Genomic DNA, 21,075 nt, shown 5'->3' with positions numbered 1-21,075 from the left:
CATTCTATCACCAGCCCCACGGAGGAGACGTCAGATCAGAAGACCAGGATGGTCCTCAACCACTGGGCGAAGAGTTAGGAGGCATCACATGGAAGGCCCAGATCTCCCACCAACCAGTGGTGTACCCAGGATTCCTCAAATTCTATCTCAAAAGACAGGAAGTTGTATGTCAGCTCCCCCAAACCCAAAACCAACTCAAGAGTTTTCTGGGAAAGGCAGGGTCCTTTCAGATGAGGATCCCTAATCGTGGTTTTATAGCTTAGCCTTTATGTGAACAACGAAAAGGGAGAGAGAGTGACCCTTGTGCAACTCAACTCATGACAGCTCCAACATTGGCTCTTTGACCCTGAGTGAGTTCCCCACCTCCGTGTCCATGAGAGAACCAGAAGGGGCCCAAAGGCTCGAAGGCTCAGCCCCTCCCTAGGCGGCAGCCTCTTTCTCTAAACAACTAGACTAAGTGACTAGGAGATGGTCACCCTGCCTCTGGGTGGTGGGAGCTACCACCTGCTTTTAAAACTGACCTTTGGATGACCCCTGACTATCTGCAGACCTCACGATACCCTACACAGTACCTTACAAAGGGAAGGGGGAGGGAACAGCTGGCTCCATGCAGGTGACGCTCATCGACAATGCAAGCACAGCTCCCACGGCATGTGTCACTTAACCCTGCTACACTCCTTCCCACAGTGGACAGCGGAGTAGCTTACACTGCCTGGAAGTGTTTGAAGCAGCATATTCTCGCAGGTCAGATCTTAAGAGTGAGCCCCTGGATAACGTAGAACTTGAATGGTTTACAAATGGGAGTAGCTTCAGCAGGGGTGGAAAACAAGAGCAGTTTAAGCAGTGGCCTCTCTAAATGAAACTACAGAGGCAGGCATTTTATCACCAGGAGGCCCTGAACAAAAGGCACTTGACTAAGCACTTATTGCCTTGATGAAGGAAAATAAAAGATTCTTAATGTAATCGTTGATTCCAAGTACACACACTCCATCCTACAAGCACATGGGGCCATGTGAAGAGAGGTACGTTGACCGCTGGAAATAAACAGGTTAAAAACTTCTGAAATCCTTTGTCTTTTAAGAAGTCTAGCCATGTGACAGTGACAAACACTGAAGGTATCAAAGGAAACAATTAACAAATAAGAATTAACCTTCAATCGCTTCTCGGCCTTTTGGCTAAGATCAAGTGTGAAGAATTCATCTTCAGAGAAGTCACTTAGCTTAACAATATTTTGCCCAAATTCCATAATAATTGATAATGAGGTAAAACTACTTTAAATACTGCACAGGAACAAAAGCAATTCCTGTAAGTCCTTTACAAATTAAATTAGAAAATGTATAACTTGCCCATTTGCCCCCTCAAATTCACCATGAGGAATGAACAGGGTTAAAGGAGGAGCTATTTATAAAAAGAGCATCTTCCACCAGCAATACTGAAATCTAACTTGCTGAATATTCATGTTTTATTAGGAGACAGGAATCATGGGGAAATTCAAGTATGCTGGACAAAGTTATCCCAGATAAGCACCTTTTCCCTAATCTGAAAAACATGACAGTGAATAAGTACCCACAAAAAAGGGAAACGAATCGAATCACTCACCGAAAGGCGGGAGGTCCTTCACAGGCACCTTCTTCCGTGAAGGGTACAGGGACACAGCAGGAACCTGCAGTCCTTGGCTGACTTTGTGTGGTGGCGGCTGCGGCTGCGGCTGGGGTTGAGGCTGTGCCTTCTGCTGTGACCCTGCCCTTGGAGCCACCGGGGAGGTCTCAGACTTGACGGGCTTTTTGTCACCAGGATTCTTAGGCACTGGTAATTATTTAAAATCAGAACAAAGAATGTATGATGTCAGAAGCTCTGTAGATGAGAACGTTAGAAAACCGCGAGCGTGTTCCGCCATTACATTACAGAAACTCTTCTGTTGTCTATACGAAGGACAGAAATCAGCGAGTCACGGGGAGGGACCCTAATTACAAAAAGTGTTGAGCTTGCCTCAGAAGATGGTTTCACTGCTAAACATCACATTAAAAGTGACAACAGAAAACTGAATAGTTCAGTATGTTATGTCTGTGCATAAGAAACACAGGATAAAAACTAACTGGAAAATTGTCAGAAACTATTTTTCAAAAACTATTCAAATTACCTGAAACACAGGCTATGTTTTTATTTAATAAATGCTATTAACACTAATGCATTTGCTATCAAATTCTCCGACGGGATAGAATTATCTATGTAAGCAAATAGCAGTCAACACTACCGGAGTCTTAAGCTGAGTATATAATTCTGTGGCAAACAGACGAAAAATCAAATTAATAGGGCATACAGTATCTTAATGCTCAAAACAACTCAATGCCATGTGTACCTCCTCCATTTAACACATAAGGGAGGTTGGCTTAGTCATGCTGCCAGTAAGAGAAATAAGCAGGATCTGAACTCAGACCACCTGATCCTGAAGACAAGCTCTTCAACATGACACATAGTGCTACAGCAGGATCCTGAGTCAGTCTAATAATTTGAATCTCCTCAAATCATCAACTACATTCAACAGGAGTTATCTTCAAAATCGCAGAGATACTTGCAAATACAAGCAGAGATAAGAAAACTACCCCAACTCTACCCCAGACAAGCGTTCAAAGGCTGAGAACCTACACGCTGGCTGCTGGGGTCCACTGGACAGCGGGGTCACTGCTCCCCGGGGCCTATCGGGTCCGCAGTCTCCCTCTGGGCACCGAGCCATTGCTGGCCCCACCCCGCCACCGCGCAGGACCTGCGTCCCAGCCAGCGGCCGCAGCCCTGCAAGCCAAGACTCACGTGTGTTGGTGGCTGGCTCGCACTGCAGCGACAGTGTCTGCAGACTCTCCTCATCCATCTCCAGCTCCAGATTGGACAGGTACTGCTTCACCTTCCGAGCCATCTGGGCGTCTTCATACAGCTTCTTGGCGTTGAGAAAGGAGCTGCGGCGTACCCGCTTTTTGTGGCCACCTGTCTGAGCCACATCCAGCACCGCTGCGTTGGTGCTGCCTTGGCTGAGAGACCTGCAAGATGAGAGGGCGGACACCTCGTTCTGGCTCGGGGCTGCCCCGCCTGTTGAACAGAGCGGGCTGAGACTTGGACAGACACAGCCTCCGCTCCAAAGGTCACAAGCCTCACTCCAGTTAGTGAACTGCTACAATGCGTTACAGAGTAACCCAGGTTGAAAAGGAAAAAGTACCTAATGTGCATTTAAGTAAACCTTCAGCACGTGCTCTATTTGCAATAGAAAACTCTAGCTTTCACCTCTCTAGAGCACTCAAGGCGGTTCTCTCGTAGAAGCCAGCAAATAATTATATATAAAAGCTCATGCGAGGCCGGCGCCGCGGCTCAGTAGGCTAATCCTCCGCCTAGCGGCGCCGGCACACCGGGTTCTAGTCCCGGTCGGGGCGCCGGATTCTGTCCCGGTTGCCCCTCTTCCAGGCCAGCCCTCTGCTGTGGCCAGGGAGTGCAGTGGAGGATGGCCCAGGTGCTTGGGCCCTGCACCCCATGGGAGACCAGGAAAAGCACCTGGCTCCTGGCTCCTGCCATCGGATCAGCGCGGTGCGCCGGCCGCAGCGCGCCGGCTGCGGCGGCCATTGGAGGGTGAACCAACGGCAAAGGAAGACCTTTCTCTCTGTCTCTCTCTCTTACTGTCCACTCTGCCTGTCAAAAAAATAAAAAAAAAAAAATAAAAAAAAAAAAAAATAAAAAAAAAATAAAAAAAAAGCTCATGCGAGAATACACAGCTATAATCATTAAGGTTTACAAGACTAAATTTATTTCTCCTAAAAAGGATGCTTATATGGGTTAAAATAAAATTAGCTACAATGTTCACGGTTGTTCTTATTCCTTGAGTTGAATGTGGTAAGTTTTTAAATGCATATAGTCAATCTGTTAATAAAAATCATCATGCAAATGTAAATACATACATATGGAAACTACTTAGCACATGAATTGTTAAGAATTATTTTTTTAAAGGATTGGTTTTAACAGAAAGAAAACAGTAGTTAGTTGAGCTGTAAAAAATTTGGTTTTAACACCTGGGGGCACCTTTTATGTCATTTACTTCTCAAACATTTGTGCAATAGTAGCGCCATTGCACCTTTTCTCCCCGTCTAATAGCCTTCCTCCCCTCCCCTCACTTTGGACTTTTCCCGCTTTAGGATATACAAATTATATCGAAATGAAATCTTTCTGCGAGCTCAGAAATACGCCTGGCCGACAGTTCCCCAGAACCATCATCAATCATTTCACAGCTCTCATGGACCATGACTTCAAAAGTGAAAGCTCAAATGGATTACATTTGAAGTCAGTTTGCCATCTGAAATTCAGCTACAGCAAGAGGGTTAAGAAAAAAAATGCCAAGCAACAGAAAATACAGCAGGTAAGAAGATAATGCAATGGGCAGAACAAGAACTGTGCGTGGGTGTGCAAGGTCTCCTCCACTTACCCCAGACTCCGCCATTTCTTCTTCCTGTAAGTGAGAGCCATGGAGATGGAAGCATGGGTGTAGAAAGAGAGAGATCACAAGCTCAGAAAGAGAGGACCAGACTCCGGATAAGCAGTCTAGAAGCCCACAGACATTAACCTGCATAATCACCTCATGCGCACACAACTTCACTAGAAACACTTTTCTGGCTCAAAAGACAAATATGTTTAAATCATTTGGTCTAGAAGGAGACTAATTTCTTCTCCCTTCTCTACAGAATTCATTATTTTCTCCTACACTGACAGCTAACTCGAGGGCGTGGCTACTGAGACAATATTGTTGGGGGATATTTACGTATTGTGGTTCTTATTAACAGTTACGAGATCTAACTCTACAACTCGGGTCCTGAAAAGTAAGAAACAATAGCCAGTGACAAACGTTGGCACAAATGTCTGAAGGACTGACTGATCTTGCCAGCAGTCCACAGTGCGAGTGGGTGCAGAATGAGAGAGCTTGGTGCGGTCCGCGGTGCGTCTGGACAAGCACCGAGATGCCCTCTCCCCTCGCTTCCTGGGAAGCTCTACACTTGGCCTCTCCAACCCACACACGCCACGGAAGGCGACGCACTCACCGAGTCCTGAACATGAGGGCGGGGTCCATGTTCACGGACGCCATGCGGCCCACGTGACGGATCTCCTTTGCGATCATCCTTAGCTTCTCAAAGTTGACCAGCCCGTCGACCTTCGAGTCGTTTCCTGCAACCGGCAGAGAGGACAGTGGGAATCAGGTGGCACTCAGGCTACGCTTCCGCAGGTGAGGACAGAAGTCCTCCTGCTTAAAGTTACCTTCGTGGAGGAACGTGAGGTCCTTCTTGATGACTGGGAACAGAGGGATTATGGGAGGCTGTAGGTTTTGACTGTTGAGCACGTTGCGGTATTTCGCCATGTTTCTGGAGGGATCGAACAGGTCTTGGAGATCTTGAAATAGTTTTTCATATTTATTAGGAAGTTTTTCCCAGGTGGTCCGTAGTCTTGCCACTGGTGCCAGGTTTAGGCCACTGAGAAGGGCAAAAAGAAAAGTGGTATACATGGAAATGATCTCTGATGAGCTGAGGGAAGTGAAACCGTGTACTGTTTGTTTACTGCTGGACAACATCTCTGTGCACATGTTTTATATGCAGAGCGATTCACAGAAGGATGCGTGAGAAGCCACAGGTAACAGCTCTGAGTAACCGGGACGGCGACAGGAGCAGGGCTGCACCAGGGGGTTTCACTCCTCTTCCCTTTCCACCCTCGAGATCTACCATTCCCAAAACCACGACAACGGATGTGCTGTTCCTTGGGCTTCACACACAGAATAGTGCTTGGCTCAGAGCGGGCATTTGATAACACAGACTGAGCAAACACCCTGTGTTAATAAATTAAAGCAAGAGCCACAGCAGCCAAAGAGAACGACCAAACTCCTAGAAAGGAATGAAGCTTAATTTAACAGCCATCCTCGATTTAACTAACTGCTTCCATTTGTATTTTCTTCCAGCTTCAATCTCAGCGGTAAAAAGGGAAGAAAATCAACATTAATTGGGTGTCTGTTCTGGCTGTCTCCTAGAACTTCACACACATTGTATCACTTAATCTTTCGGCAATTCTTTGAGATATTGTTATTTTACAGAGAAGTAAACTGATGTTCAGAGATGCTCAAATAATTTCCCTAAGGTCAGAACTAAAAAGTGGTAGATGCTGACTTTCCGGCCTCCAAATGAGGATAGGAGGAAATTTAAATGAAGGACTAAGATTAGGAGTCAGAGAGAAAGCAGTGTGCATTGTGAGTCAGTTAAAAAGTGCGACATTTAGGAAGTGGGTGTTTGGTCTAGCAGTTAAGACGCAGGCTGGGACACCTACAGCCCAGAGTGAAGAGCCAAGGCTCAAGTCTGGCTGCACTGCCCGTTCTAGCACTCTGCTAACAGATGACCCGGGAGGCAGCAGTGACACCGCTCGAATCGAGTGAACAGAAAGCACTGGATTTGTGTAATTGTGTGGTGTTCCTGGACTGATGCACACCCTCAACCTGTACACTGAGCTGCATCTCAAGACAAAATGCTCTTACCTGATGATGGCAAACATTGAGTTAAAATTCTTGCATTCCCTGCAGTGCAGGGCTATTTTGATGAAATGCTTAATGATCTTCATCCTCTTCAGCTGGTTTGTCTCTCGCAGGATTTCCGATGCCACCCAAAACGTTTCCTGGTTAATGACTTCTTCAAATTGCTTCAGGTTGGCACAGCTGGTTTTCGATTTGAGTTTAAATAAGTCATCTATGTATTCCGTAGGCTCGATGTTGCGGAAGAGTTCGAAATTGCGCATGGAGAGCTGCGTGGCCACTTCGACCGTGCTCAGCTGCAGCAGCGAAATCTGACTCTCTCTCAGCAGCTCCTGGGCATCCTCATCCGAACACAGCGTTTCCGTCTCCATGTTGTTTTTCAGGTAATACCTAAGGAAAACAGACACGTAGTAGGCTGCGAGGCCGGCCAGCAGTCTCTGGTCGTCCTCGGAAGGACGACGCTACTTCTCAGGGCCCGTTCGAGAGACACCGAGCCCAGGGACCCAAGAACTGTTTCCAGCCAAGGAGCACGCACCTGCTGCCTCAGTCACCGCACCACGCAGCTTCCTGTGCGGACGCCGTGACGGCAACACACAGGTCACTCTGCAGCCGCTGCCGTTTCTTTTTCTCCTTTCTCACTTCTAAATTACTTTGGGCTGCTTGCTAACAATGACAGAAAATGACTACAATCTCAGTTGAAATAAAAGACCCTCGGGAAGGAAGCAGCGAAGATCAGACACAAGTCATTATTTTCTGAGAGGGAAGGGAGACTGACTACTGGTAGGTCTAAACTGGATCAGTCCATGCTTGCTTACTTATCCAAATACCTACGAAACCTAAAAAGCTATTTTCCCTCCATCTGAGCCTCTGAATAGAACTAACCCTACTGCAAATTTAACTGGTAAATTTCTGGAATTTCAATGAAAAGCCTATAGGTAAAAATGGTAGGTATTACCCTATTTTTTCGGAACAGGGAACCGAGGCTTCTGAGATTAATGAACAGAGAATGCTAGATGAACTCAAAATGAATGCTGAAAACTCGGAGCTGGGGGCCGGCGCTGTGGTGTAGTGGGTAAAGCCGCCACCTGCCGTGCCAGCATCCCATATGGGCGCCGGTTCAAGTCCTGGCAGCTCCACTTCCGATCCAGCTCTCTGCTGTGGCCTGGGAAAGCAGTAGAGGATGGCCCAAGTCCTTGGCTTTGGAAGAAGAAGCCCCTGGCTCCTGGCTCTGGATCGGCACAGCTCCAGCCGTTGCAGTCAACTGGGGAGTGAACCAGCAGATGGAAGTCCTCTCTCTCCCTGGCTCTCCTTTCTCTGTGTAACTCTGACTTTGAAATGAATAAATAAATCTTTAAAAACAAAACAAAACTCAGAGCTGGTGCTCCTTCCTCTTTGTAAGCAGTTTGCGAAAAACAGCTACCGGAAGGTTGCCCTGTGATTTATTTGGGTAGGGAGGACTGGGGAGACAGCCAGAGGTACACAGATGTGTTCTCTCAGCCAAACTCTATAAATGAAGACATAGAATGAGCACAGTCAGAGTTCTGCTCAAGCGACCAGAAAACAAACACCTCGAGTCCCTAACATCCATAGACTTTATGTTTTCCACTTTGATTACCATGAAGCCACAATATGGATTCGTCTACTATTTTTCTGAAAAAATGAAATCTGAATAATGGATCCTGCAACCCACTGAGATTTGTAGAAACCCATCATAGTCACAGATGCCAATGGACATTCAAATGCTAACTGGGAAGAACTGACCTCCTAAAACAAAACCATCTGCTACTGTTGGTGTTGGAAGTAAAAGTGGAGGAGATAAGAAAGTTATAGTTGATAGGAAGAAAACAGAACTTATGAATGAATTAAATCATAGTTTAGATCTATAACATGAAGAGGTCAAGTACAATGAAACAGTCTAAAGGGTAAGAAAATATAAAAAATGTCATTTATGGAACTATTAACTTTCCATCAGTGTAGAATCTAGTCATTATACAGGATCTAAATTTTACTACCTTTTTAAATTTTCATTTATTTTTGACTAGAGGGTGATACTCCACATATTTAACTATGGAAATATCATTCAAGAGAATGACAAAGTCAGGTTCAATGTTTTCTTGCAAGTAACATGTATGAGGCAGGCTCCTACATGGCAAGGCCTCAAGCTCTGTGGCAAGTATGGTTTGGTCCAGAGTTAAGATATGTTTTTCACAGTGGAATAGGCAACACTTGGCAATATGAGCTGGCCATGCTGTCACAGTTAGCTCTGCCTAAACCAATGAAGCCCCTAGAAGGAAGGATGCAGGAGCCAATGACACTAGAACTTTACTAGAAAATGTGTTTGTGAATGTACAAGTGACCCTTCAAAAGCTCATGGAAAACAGTACTATGAAAAAAAAACTATGTATGGATAGCAAACGTTTTTGCACCAGATAAACACCTTCTCATTCCATTTCCCCATGAATTTTTGAAGTGCCCGTGGAGAGGCCCACGGAGAGGACATCAGGATTCACTGATTCTGAAGCCTGATTCTGCTCCCACTCTCCGCCCAGCGCTCTGCCTACACGGCAAACGTGAGAAGTCGCCGTGTGGACACTGCCAGTCGACAGCAACAGTCAGGTCGTGGTGGCCTTGAGCAAGCTCTTGGGGAGTCCCTGTGAAGGTCAACAGACTGTACTGTGCTTTCACTGTGCCACAGCAATTCTTGGTGAGGAAAGAAAACACCTTTTCTTTTTAATGTGCAGGGGCACTTACTGATTCAATAAACTCCTTGAAAGTGCTCGTCTTTGAAGACTCGGACGTGGGTTTAAGGAAATGGAGTAAAATAGATATCGCGTACCTTCCACTCAGTTGTATTCTATCGGCAAGTTTGGAAAGCTGATCTGGAAGTCGTCTTTGCTTGATGACTCCCTCAGGAGTGACAGAGACCTCACACAGCGAATACTGATCCGGGGTGGCAGTGACCGCGAACTCCCGGATAGCCTGCACGACCACTTCCTTCGCTGTGGTGTCCTTGCTGATCATGATGTATCGGCTCTGCTGATCAGCCTTGAAAACTCTTAGCACCTGATCTGGCAAGTCTGGGGGAAAGAAAAGCCACACTTCAGTGCAAACCCTTTTCATGTCTGGCAATGCAACTAAGCAAAGTTAATCTGCAAAGAAAAATCGTCCTAGCAAAGGTGATGCTGAGCTTTCATCACCTCCCCCTCTTCAAAGAGTCCATCAGTCAACACCTGGTAGGCGGCAAGAACACATTTTCCCTGTGGACAAAGGAATGATCTACAGACAACACAACAACTGTACCATGTACTGATGTGTTGTGTATAACCTACAGACAATACAACACATTAGTAAACACACATTAGCACACAATAGCAGCACAAAGAAAACATTTAAATTTAAACTTGACCTTTATTGTTGTGAAAAGTCCATTAAGCTGACATACAGTATGCCTCTGCTCTATTTATCTGATATAACGTAGTAATAACTGCATGGTGTGTTATTTTATGGAAAGGGAAACAAGATCAGAGAGATTTATTTGCTCACAACCATCTTAAAATAGTTTGAAAAATATAAAAAGAGCTAGTTACAACTGTTTGAAGCTTAAGGTTCATCTTGTCTTTGAGTAGCTGATATAGCCCACATCAAACCGAGACCCATAACACACAGCATGGCTGTGTTAGAAGGACAAGGATTACTGCCAGAAAACAAAGGAAATGGTGGTGGTGCTCACCAGGAGTGGTGCTGAAGTCTAAAATGCGATGATGTGACTGCAGTAAGTCAGGATTGCTGGATGACAAGGTTCCACTGACAGGCAGCGCAGTCGGGATGTGCTTTGTCTGCCTTAATCCTACAATGCTGTCGTCTTGGGACTGGCCAATCCCAATGTCACTGAACAGAGAAGAAAATGGGAGAATAACCAACAAATTTACAAGTTATAAAAACTATCAATATATAAAAGACCACAAGTATATTTCTGCTACAAATGGATTCAAGAAAAAGCACATTAGAAAGAATGCCTTTAGTCTCAGCCAACCAACGGTTCTGCAGCAGAACAATAAACTGTTTTTACACTCTGATCTACAAGAACGAGAGAAACTGAATGAGGCATATACCACTGCGGCATAGTGGGTAAAGCCACTGCCTGCGGTGCTGGCATCCTATATGGGGGCCAGGTCAAGACCCGGCTGCTCCGCTTCTGATCCGGCTCTCTGCTATGGCCTGGGAAAGCAGTAGAAGATGGCCCAAGTCCTTGGGCCCCTGCACCCATGCGGGAGACCCGGAAGAAGCTCCTGGCTTCGGATTAGTGCAGCCCGGCCACTGCATCCATCTGGGGAGTGAACCAGTGAATGGAAGACCTCTCTCTCTCTCTGCATAACTCTGACTTTCAAATAAAAATAAATAAATCTTAAAAAAAAAAAAACCTGAATAAAATGAATAGAGGAGAAGAAAACTGAGCTGCCCTAATTTTATTCCCCGATGTTTTAGAGAGAAAAAATGAGATCACTCTGGAGTCCAATGTAAGGCCCTGACACAGACTTTGTTTCTTAATTATACAGAGCGTGAAAAGCGGTGGTGCATGGTGACACTTCCTAGCATCGAAGAAAAGGCACCGGAAATCGAATGACTCATTTCTACTTTTAAAGTTCCACTCAGAATTTAATGTTACAATTTAAGTTCCCAGAGAAATACTGGTTATTACTGATAGCCACAAACTTATTTCCATTTGTAAAAAGTCTGTCCCTGTGGATACTCTTGAAACATGACTTCGTAACATATAAAAATTATCTCTCGACATGAAGCCTCAAGTGTTCCCACAGCAGAACAAGTGGAAGGGTGAGCATGCAGACACAGTGATAAGTACATCACGGTAGAGCCTATTCCTCTGAATAGTTTCTGCAAAGACTGTCAAATAGACATAAAACTAAAGTGTCATAAATAAAATTAAGACATATCTTTTAATAAGTTCTCAGCCATTAGGATTTGATCATCATACCTCCAATTTTTAAGTTAGGCTTAAAAAATCTAAAATCTAGCACTAGTTCTTCTCTGTTTCTGGGGAGAAATGGAAATTACAGAGGTAAATAACTAAGGATGATTACCTCCTTTTAAAGTCAAGACAAAAATTAAACTTAGAGGTGGTTTTGGTGTAAAGTCTTCTAATCCATAGTTAAATCCAGGACAAAATTAAATTTCTATTTAAAAACATAAATACATTCACAGGAAAGTTAAAAGTTTTAATTCTCTGTGAATGATTAATATGTTCTCTTGGCCAGCACCGTAGCTCACTAGGCTAATCCTCCGCCTTGCGGCGCCGGCACACCGGGTTCTAGTCCCGGTCGGGGCGCCGGATTCTGTCCCAGTTGCCCCTCTTCCAGTCCAGCTCTGCTGTGGCCTGGGAGGGCAGTGGAGGATGGCCCAAGTGCTTGGTCCCTGCACCCGCATGGGAGACCAGAAGGAAGCACCTGGCTCCTGCCTTCGGATCGGCACAGCGCACTGGCCACAACGTGCAGGCCGTAGCGGCCATTTGGTGGGTGAACCAACGGAAAAAGGAAGACCTTTCTTTCTGTTTCTCTCAGTCTAACTCTGCCTGTCAAAAAAAAAAAAAAAAAAAAAAAAAAAAAAAAAAAAAAGTTCTCATTGGCAGAATTTTATTTTCCAACATATAAGTATCTTTTCTAAAGATATTAGACATAGCTGACGAGGCCACTCCTAGACAAACAGCTATAAATAACAGTACACTCCAGGCACAGCCCCAGAGAACTGCCTTCTCAAGGGATGTGTCTCGGCAACACTTTAACACCTCATATGATGATCTAACTTTACACTCTCACAGTTTCTTCTTCTTCTTCTTTTTTTTTTTTTTTTTTTTTTTTTTTTTTTTTTTTTTTTTAATTTGAGAAGCAGAGAGCTGAGAGAGACAGAGAGACAAGAGAGTAAGACCAGGACCAGGGCAGACTGAAGCAGGGAGGTAGAATTCAGTCCAGATGTCCCATCGGAGTGGCAGGAACCCAACTCCTTAGCCATCACTGCTGCCCCCCGGGTCTGCATTAGCAGGAAACTGGAATCAGGAGCCAGAAGCAGGTATTGAACCCAGTTACTCTCATACAGCTCATGGACATCTCAAACATTAGGCTAAATGCCTGTCCCTCCTACAGCTTCTTGACTGCCCCCTATTGTTTTTCTCCCACAGATATGAGGATAACTTGGAGTAACACTCATATTCACGACAGTACATAAACACCTTTCTCTGATAACACTTTTTTACTGTTGAACCTCTCCAACTCTGATTGTTACTGAAACTAGCTTTTAATCTTGGCTGATTATATAGTTGACTGACTTACTTCTAATCTCTGGGATCAATCCAATTTTTTCTCTCTACTTACTACACTTGAATTCAGTAATTCTCATGCCCCACCCGCCTCTTTCCCCTCTATGCAAACCATTCTACTGTGCGGGACCTTGTCAATTTGTCACCATCCAACATCCTAGCTTCTATGAGACTGAGAATGTCTGATGGCAAAAACAAAAAAGTGTATTAAATCTAGAATCTTTACAAATACCTATTGATATCTAGAAAAGTTTTAGTAGCTTCTATCAAATAAAGTCTGTATATTATAGAACTACAGTTTTGTAAACCTTCTTTAAACGCAATATTTTCATTTTAATTGCATACATATATAAAAGTATTTCAAATAATTCTCATAAGAAAATATTTAAGCCATATTTTCTTAAATCTTCATACAAATTATTTAAGATGTTTCCCCAGTGTTTTAAAATCAACACATCTAATTATGTTTTGTTTCCCTCGTCTAACTTGAATATCTTTATAAATACACATAGAACAGAATTATGCATAGTATTCTCACACTGCAGTCCTTGCCAACATCCTGTACTGTGGATGGATTACATCCCAGTTCTTACATGTGACATTTCTATTAATACTTGGCAGGGTCATGGTGACTTTTGCTTGATTTTTTTTAAGATTCATATTTAACTCATGGTCAAATATGACTCTATTTTTTGTATTATGCTGCTAATAATTCCTCATTTAGCTACTTTTTTTTTACTCATTTAAAAATAAGTTTTTCTTTGAGAAGGGCTACTTTACAAGTCAATTCCTATTTTCTGTAAATGTCAGCTGTCCCTAATGCATTGTCTCTTAGAAACTTGCTCAATATAAACATACTTTCAAGACTTTATTTATATTTTATTTTATTTATAATCATCAAACATATTGCTTAGCCTTAGGATCTGAAGTCTTTTTTGGAGAACATGAAACCACCAATCATTGCTATACAGTTTTCAGTGGACAACACAAGTTAGACACTCAACCCATCAATAATATATCTTAATTCCTATCTTTCTAGTCTGGGTGAAATGTTATCTGAAATGCAATTAAAAATAAATGCTTTGTTTCATCCTAAAATCTACTGCTTCTCTTTAGACTCATTAAATGATCAGAAAAAGCATAAATCTGTATGTTTGCTAAAGCCTGAGGAATCCATAATGCACATGGCATGTCCTGTTACTTAACATTCAAAATAATGGATGATAGTAATGGTGTTTCATAAAGCAACTCTAAAGTAAAGAAGAAGCTAAAATGAAGACATAAACCAGTAAACAACCAAAGCTAAAAAGCTAACCTTAACTAGTCTGAGTTCCTGGCTTAAATGCACAACCAAGAAGAAAGTCAAGAATACACTGACTTTCTTACTGTAGAGTTGGCTAGGAACAGAACAATACACAGGTGTCTGCATGGTTGTTGTCTTTGACAGTAGTTAAAGCATTGAAAACAGAAGAGGAAGTAGGGAAAGAGAATGGCAGGGATGGACAGCAATGACTGAAAGAGGCTGTGATTTGGCTGATCAAGAGCAGACGCAGGTGGAAGAGAAGAGACCCAGAAAGAAAGATACAACAGCCAAAAATCAATTATGGAGGAGACACACTTTGAAGAAGTCTAAACAGGAGAAATATAGTTCAAATGAACAAGTGTTTTACCATCTCTAATAAAGATTAGGAGTGGACAAATAAGTGGCAAAAACAGAATGAAAACAAACTTGATGGTCCAACACTGATTCTAAGACAGCTCATCCATGAAACCTTAAAACATTCATCAAACTCAAGTGCAAGTATTAATCCTAGCACTACCCCTGCATATCATTTTAACACCAATAAACAACACAGAAAATTTGCACAGGCACTTACTTATATGGTTTCTGTGGCAAGATACTTATCCGAGTCTTGTCAAGTATTTTTTTTAGCTTGTTCCTTCCTCCAACAGTGTTTGCTTTACTTTTTTTGTTGACTTTCTCAAGGCCTATCACCTGTTCCACATCTACAGCGAGATCGGGAATGGAGTAGCGGCTGGCCTTCTTGATGTCTCCAATTTTAGGAAGGTGAGGGGCACCATTTCTTTTCTCTTCCGACAATCTTGTTAGAAGTTCTTTAAATACTAAAAACATGGAAACAGAAACACCAACTATAAAAAATCTGAATAATTTCAAGGCAACTGTAGAATTTGGAAATATATGAGAAACACAGACTTCTATCAAAACTACAGTCCTGTAGAAATATATTACTCCAATACCTAAATGACATCAAGAAATTGCTTTGTGTGTTGCTCGGTCACAACAAGCTTACAGTACTGCACTCTCTAATCTACAGGCATTTTAGCATTTATCAATGAAAGAAAAATTTCATATACTAATAAAGATAGATCATAAACATAATATTTATGGTCTTCAAATCAGTAGATTTTGGTTTAGATCTAGTCACACACTTATGTAATTAATTCTGTATTTATAGATTTCACTTTAAATACTTCGATTCTTATGATGTCTGAAATACGACTTAGAAAAAGGACTCCCTTCATGATTAAAGACCTGCATGTACGAATTTAAAAAGAAAAGACCAAAAGGAAAAAGATGAAAAGATGCAAAAATACTTACCAAATAAATTGGTTTTCACAGTGATAGATAAGTGTGTGTTATTTCTAAGAATTTCCATGGCTTTTGACAGCTGAATATTTTCAAAGTTTTGGCCGTTTACTTCTAATATCTAAGAATGAAATTATAAAATTAATGACAGTATCGTTTCGTCTGACAGAAGAAAAGACAGACAATAAAAACTCCCCCATAAACCTGGATTTAGGAATAGCTTACCTGATCCCCACGTTTCAAGCCTGCTTCAGTTGCTTTGCTACCTGAATCTACACTGTCAACAAAGATTCCGAATCCCTTCTCAGAGCCTCCGAGTAAGATAAAAGGCAAAGGAGCTTCGCGGGACGGTTTTGTTAACGTCATCAATCTTCTTTTTGCTTTAGCTGCACATGCGATATTTAGCAGCCTGAGATGCCCACCCATTTTCTGTAGAGTTCAGAAAGAGTGGTGTCAATTCAAAAGCGGGCTGACTAAAATGAAGGTAAACTTGATTTCTTATGAAAAACAAAAATCACAAATATTACCTCCCTTTCCAGGTTGTTTTCAAATTCTTCTAGAAATCGAGTCATTGCCGGGTCTCCTTCAAAGTCATTGAAGTGATTATTTACCCACAATAAAACTACCCGTGTAACCTGAAAACAAATTACTTTCAGTAAGTTTTCTCCTTCATAGTGCTAACAACCTGTGAATGCAGTCACTTCAACAAAGATATCTAACTTTCTATGATTTACCTAATAATATTGAAGAAAAAAAAGCAGCAATAAAACCTTCAATAAGAATTTATTCATATTAAAAATTAAAATAGTCATTTTAAAAGGGACTTATTTTTTTTAAAAGGCAGAGTTACAGAGAGAGAAATAGAAAATACTCATATTTTGAATGTAGACTTTATGTTGCTTTGCTAGGAGCAGTCATAAAATTGTGAAGATATTTACATCTTGATTTAAGTTCAAAACATATTAAGAAAAAACAAGTACAAGGTTGACATAAAAGAAGACAGAAACCAAAGAATAAAGGTAGACGGACTAGACAAAGAGAATGAGCAGTATAAACCTAGAACGACCTGCAATGGGAACAGGTCATCTGAGAAAGAGGATTAGAATGAACAACATAGTCATCCAATCTGGACTTGATGGAACCCTCCAGACGTCATGGGGTCCTACAGCCCGCGAGCACGGTCATGCAGTGCTGCTCTGATCAAAGTGCTGAAAGTCTCACTTTAATCTAGCTTACCCCACCAAACTGGAGCATGCAGACTACCAGGGGTTCCAGATAGTTGGTTCCCAAGGATTCCAGATGTCTGGGTATGCTTAAACATGATCCCAACAGAACCAAAGTTTAAACATTTGACACTGAACGTATTTGCATTTCAAGAAAAAAAATCTCTTGGGGCGAACATAGAAATCTATATACAAAAGTAATATTTGTATCACCTTATCTTCTTTTGGCTTAAAACATACATTCTCCTATTCCATTAAATCAATCTGAACATAACAGCTATGACAAAAACATACATTAATTTTAAGTTTGTATTTCAGTATTCCATACCTAAGAATCAAAAAGGAATATTATTTCTAACCTTATCCCTGAGGCTCGGGTCATTAAACCACTCCAATAACTTTTTGCCCACTTCCATTGGGCTGGAGAGAAAAGTCCTATAGGTCAACAGGAAGTCTTCTATGAATGTTGGATCCACTACCGAGTGTTCTTCCACCAAGTGCATTGTTAGCCGTTCTGAGGTGCCCTGGAAATAAAAGGTTTAATTATCACCCTGAACAAATAACACATACATGCTACCTTAATTTCAAACCTTCAGCATAAACTGGGTAGTAACACAGATAATAACTAATAACGTGTAATTCATCCAGAAACATTTTTTGCAATTGATAACCGTTAATAGGAAAAAAAAATCCTCTTAAAAATAAAACTTTTAAATATGCTTAAAAATGAAGCACACAAAATTGTCATAACTGGCGCTAGCAGACTCCCTTTCTGTGAAGGGAGGAGAGGCGGTTCTTCGTCTCACCTTGATAACGATGTGTCCCTTTCTTGTGCCAGTTCGATCCAGTTCTCGGTGTTCTTTCACCATAACAATCTCTCCTTCTTCTTCGACTTTTTGCATGTTCTTTTCTACCTGGTTGAGAATTCGGCAGTAATCTTGCTGGGCTATGCAGACAAACTGGAATAAAACATAAGTCACGTGTTAATGATAAAGCGCCTGAGAAAGTCCTAGCAGTACTAATAACTCAGTGTGTTAATTATTTAATACAGACATTTTTCTTTGTCTCCCATACTTTCTAAATTAATGCAGTAATGGCCCTTAATCAAGCATCTCTACTTTTAATGTATTTTTTCCTTGATCAAGAAGTTTCATTTTTGGAATACTTATACGTAATTTACATTCAAAATCCTAACAATTTTATCTAGAACTCCATCAGGGTCCTCCTGAGTGGCAGGACCCAAGGCCAGAGCCATCGTCTGCTGCCTCCTAGGGATCAACAGTGGAGCTGGGACTTGAGAGAGAGCGAGGTAAACCAAGTGCCGTTGTTATGGCTGTGCCAAACAACCACCCTTTTAAGATTTAAAAAAAAAAAAAAAAATTTAAAAATAGGAATAGTTCTAATGAAAATATATGTTGAAAGATATTCATGGAGTGCTTAAATTTGCTAATTATACTGATGAGAAGCCATTTTATAAAGGCTATTCAAAAAGGTCACAAAACAAGCCATAAATTTGTTGTAGGTCAAACCATTATTCCTGGGCCCGGCGCTGTGGCATAGCAGGAGGGGCCACCGCGTGCAGTGCTGGCATCCCACATGAGTGCCAGTTCGAGTCCTGGCTGCTCCACTTCTGATCTGGCTCTCTGCTATGGCCTGGGAAAGCAATGCAGGATGGCCCAAGTCCTTGGGCCCCTGCACCCGCGTGGGAGACCCGGAGGGGGCTCCTGGCTTCAGATTGGCGCAGCTCCGGCCATTGCAGCCAGTTGGGGAGTGAACCAGCAGAAGGAAGACCTCTCTCTCTCTCTCTCTCTCTGCCTCTCCTTCTTTCTCTGTGTAACTCTTTCAAATAAATAAATGAATAAATCTTAAAAAACATTATTCCTTATAACTGGTAGTAATAAAGATAAGCTTCATTTTTAAAGAATAAGTTTATATTAAGCATATACCAAGTACTTGCTTCTCCATGACTCCAAATACAAAAAAAATTTAGGACTTGGGGTCAACCACATAAGTAATCATGTCTCTTAGTAGTTTTAAAGAAATTGAAGAATGAATTGACTTATTACACAAGTGAGCCAGAGACCAGTGGGGAAACAAGAGCAGATGCTTGGACACATAAACACCACTGTCTTTTTAAAAGTTTAATAATTTATTCTGATGTAAGAAGTCACTTGAAAGTGGGCAAAAGCATGGCATTTCTCTTCCCCTTAGAGCAAAGATGAAAAATAAGGCGGTTAAATTATACTGCATATAAGATAAAACAGGACGCAATCATCCAGAATTATGTTTTCATAGGACATTTAGAGCCCTGGCCTACTGCTCATGATTGCATCAAGTGTTTCAGAAGATACAGTGCAATACTATCAAGATTTTATTTCATTTTACTTTATTTATCTGAAAGGCAGAGTTAGAGGAGGAGAGACAGAGAGACAGATCTTCCATACGCCGGTTCACTCTCCAAACGGCTGGGCCAGGCCGAAGCCAGGAGACTGGAGCTTCCTCTGGGAAGGGGCCCAAGGACGGGGGCCGCCTTCCGCTGCTTTCCCAGGCACGTTAGCAAGGAGCCAGGTAAAGAAGCTGGAGCAGCTGGGTCTCAACCCAGAGCCTGTATGGGATGCCGGTGCTATGGCCGGGGGCTTAACATGCCTGCGGCAACGCAGACCGCCATGCCCACTGCGGTAGCAATGAAAGCATGGTTATCATCAGCACCAGTCATGTGACCTTACAGCTGCTCTCTCCATTCATCCCCCTCATCACCCCACAAAGGCAGTGCTGTTGGCCCTAATGGGCACATGGAGAGACAGTGCTAGCTTCAGATCACATGATCACACTCACATGCACATCTTCATCTCGATGGGAAATGTAAGCAAATGTTAATCATTATTTCTGAACAACATGAAGTCCAAGTGACTTCATATTTACTATACTTGTCTATATTTTCAATATTTTCAGCAAAATTAATGTTTTTTGAAGTAGCACCAGATATTCACGAGACAAGCAGCATATTGCACTATCAAGGTTCTCCCACTATGTTGGCTAACATTACTTCATTAATTTTTCTATTAAGTGTTTAGAACCTAAAAGTTAAAAATTCAAAAACTAGAGACTTTTCTTGTACAAGTAATAGTGCACAGTTTAATTAAATTTTTAAAAATATTGGGGCTGGCATTATGGTGTAGCGGGTAAAGCCGCAGCCTGCAGTGCTGGCATCCCATATGGGTGCTGCTTAGAGTCCTGCTGCTCCACTTCCGATCCAGCTCTCTGCTGTGACCTGGGAAAGCAGTAGAAGATGGCCCAAGTCCTTGAGCCCCTGCACCCACGTGGGAGACCTGGAGGAAGCTCCTGGCTCCTGGCTTCAGGTCTCCTCAGCTCTGGGCTATTGCGGCCATTTGGGGACTGAACTAGCAAATGAAAGATCTTTCTTTCTCTCCGTCTCTCCCTCTCTGTCTATAACTATGCCTCTCAAGTAAATAAATAAATCTTAAAAAAAAATTTCAAACCTTGAGCACACCATGAGACTCCAACCAAAAGAGACTCCCAAATCTAATCTGTTCACCACCAGGTTTTTAGGCTTAAAGTGAGCTTGATCATACAACACATGATATGATATTCATTATGGAACCCATTGCAGTGTAAGATAACTCTAGGAAAAACTGCTTTTGCTTGGTAAAGATACTATCACATTTGCTCATTTCATTCAATAACTGCTGATCCCCTACAACATGGTCCAGAGAAAAACAGAAACTTCTGGAGCCTGTCTTACGGGTGAATAAAAATAGTTATATTTTATATTTATATTTCCAAGAGGAAGATCTAACATTTTTATTTTCTGACAGACATACAGTAAAATGCTGTCCCAAACAAGCCCTTACATTAAAATGTCTGAATTCATTGTCCATCAGTGTTGCAGTGGCCTGAGCAGGTGGGCTGGGGGAAGCACTGATTGAACGCTCCTTTTACCCAGCTTGGAGTGCAGCAGACAGGAAGAGAGTGCCTTGCCCCAGCAGGGGCCTCACCCGTGAACCCCTTCTCCCTGCTGGGGGCTTCACATCAGGGGTACGGGAACCTATGTGTCTCTTCATTTGAATTGGACTCCACCTTGCTGACTGCCACTCTGGGTCTCCCGCCTGTCCGTTGTTCTATAAAGATTAAACGCTTTCCCTGCACTGCCCCTGCCTTCTCTTCCCTTCCCAGAATTCCTAGATAAACAACGTTACCCGGTACTTCTAACGTGACTTAAGCACTCTAATATTCAGTGAGATCAGTTTCATCAATTGTTCTGAAACATTTATATGCTCCCCATGCCATTTCAGTCCCATGATAAAAAGTTCTAACTAAAGGAGTCTGGCCAACTAATGGATGTTAAGGTAACAATGAAATT

The 21,075-nt window shown here is 42.4% G+C and overlaps 1 protein-coding gene across 10 annotated transcripts in view; it reads right to left on the bottom strand.

Annotated features, from left to right (window-relative positions):
* Positions 1 to 21,075, bottom strand: part of RAPGEF2 (Rap guanine nucleotide exchange factor 2) — a 274,024-nt gene that overhangs the window by 17,716 nt on the left and 235,233 nt on the right. For 9 of the 10 annotated variants that reach the window (XM_008273491.5, XM_008273492.5, XM_089301875.1 and 6 more), the window contains 14 exons: positions 17,501 to 17,653; positions 17,054 to 17,218; positions 15,999 to 16,106; positions 15,697 to 15,900; positions 15,484 to 15,592; positions 14,741 to 14,987; positions 10,266 to 10,423; positions 9,372 to 9,612; positions 6,542 to 6,925; positions 5,284 to 5,495; positions 5,070 to 5,193; positions 4,460 to 4,483; positions 2,809 to 3,032; positions 1,600 to 1,806 (listed from right to left, as the gene is read on the bottom strand). In XM_008273491.5, coding sequence (XP_008271713.2) covers positions 1,600 to 1,806; positions 2,809 to 3,032; positions 4,460 to 4,483; positions 5,070 to 5,193; positions 5,284 to 5,495; positions 6,542 to 6,925; positions 9,372 to 9,612; positions 10,266 to 10,423; positions 14,741 to 14,987; positions 15,484 to 15,592; positions 15,697 to 15,900; positions 15,999 to 16,106; positions 17,054 to 17,218; positions 17,501 to 17,653 — 2,560 coding nt within the window. The remainder of the gene's footprint in view (positions 1 to 1,599; positions 1,807 to 2,808; positions 3,033 to 4,459; positions 4,484 to 5,069; positions 5,194 to 5,283; positions 5,496 to 6,541; positions 6,926 to 9,371; positions 9,613 to 10,265; positions 10,424 to 14,740; positions 14,988 to 15,483; positions 15,593 to 15,696; positions 15,901 to 15,998; positions 16,107 to 17,053; positions 17,219 to 17,500; positions 17,654 to 21,075) is intronic. The other variant, XM_051831661.3, reaches the window with a different exon arrangement.

Source organism: Oryctolagus cuniculus, chromosome 8 (genome assembly GCF_051225735.1).
Source record: "Oryctolagus cuniculus isolate XC-2025 breed Fujian yellow rabbit chromosome 8, ASM5122573v1, whole genome shotgun sequence".
In the NCBI taxonomy this organism is placed as follows: Eukaryota; Metazoa; Chordata; class Mammalia; order Lagomorpha; family Leporidae; genus Oryctolagus; species Oryctolagus cuniculus.
The sequence above is the reverse complement of the archived record's forward strand: the minus strand, read 5'-3'. Positions and strand labels throughout refer to the sequence as shown.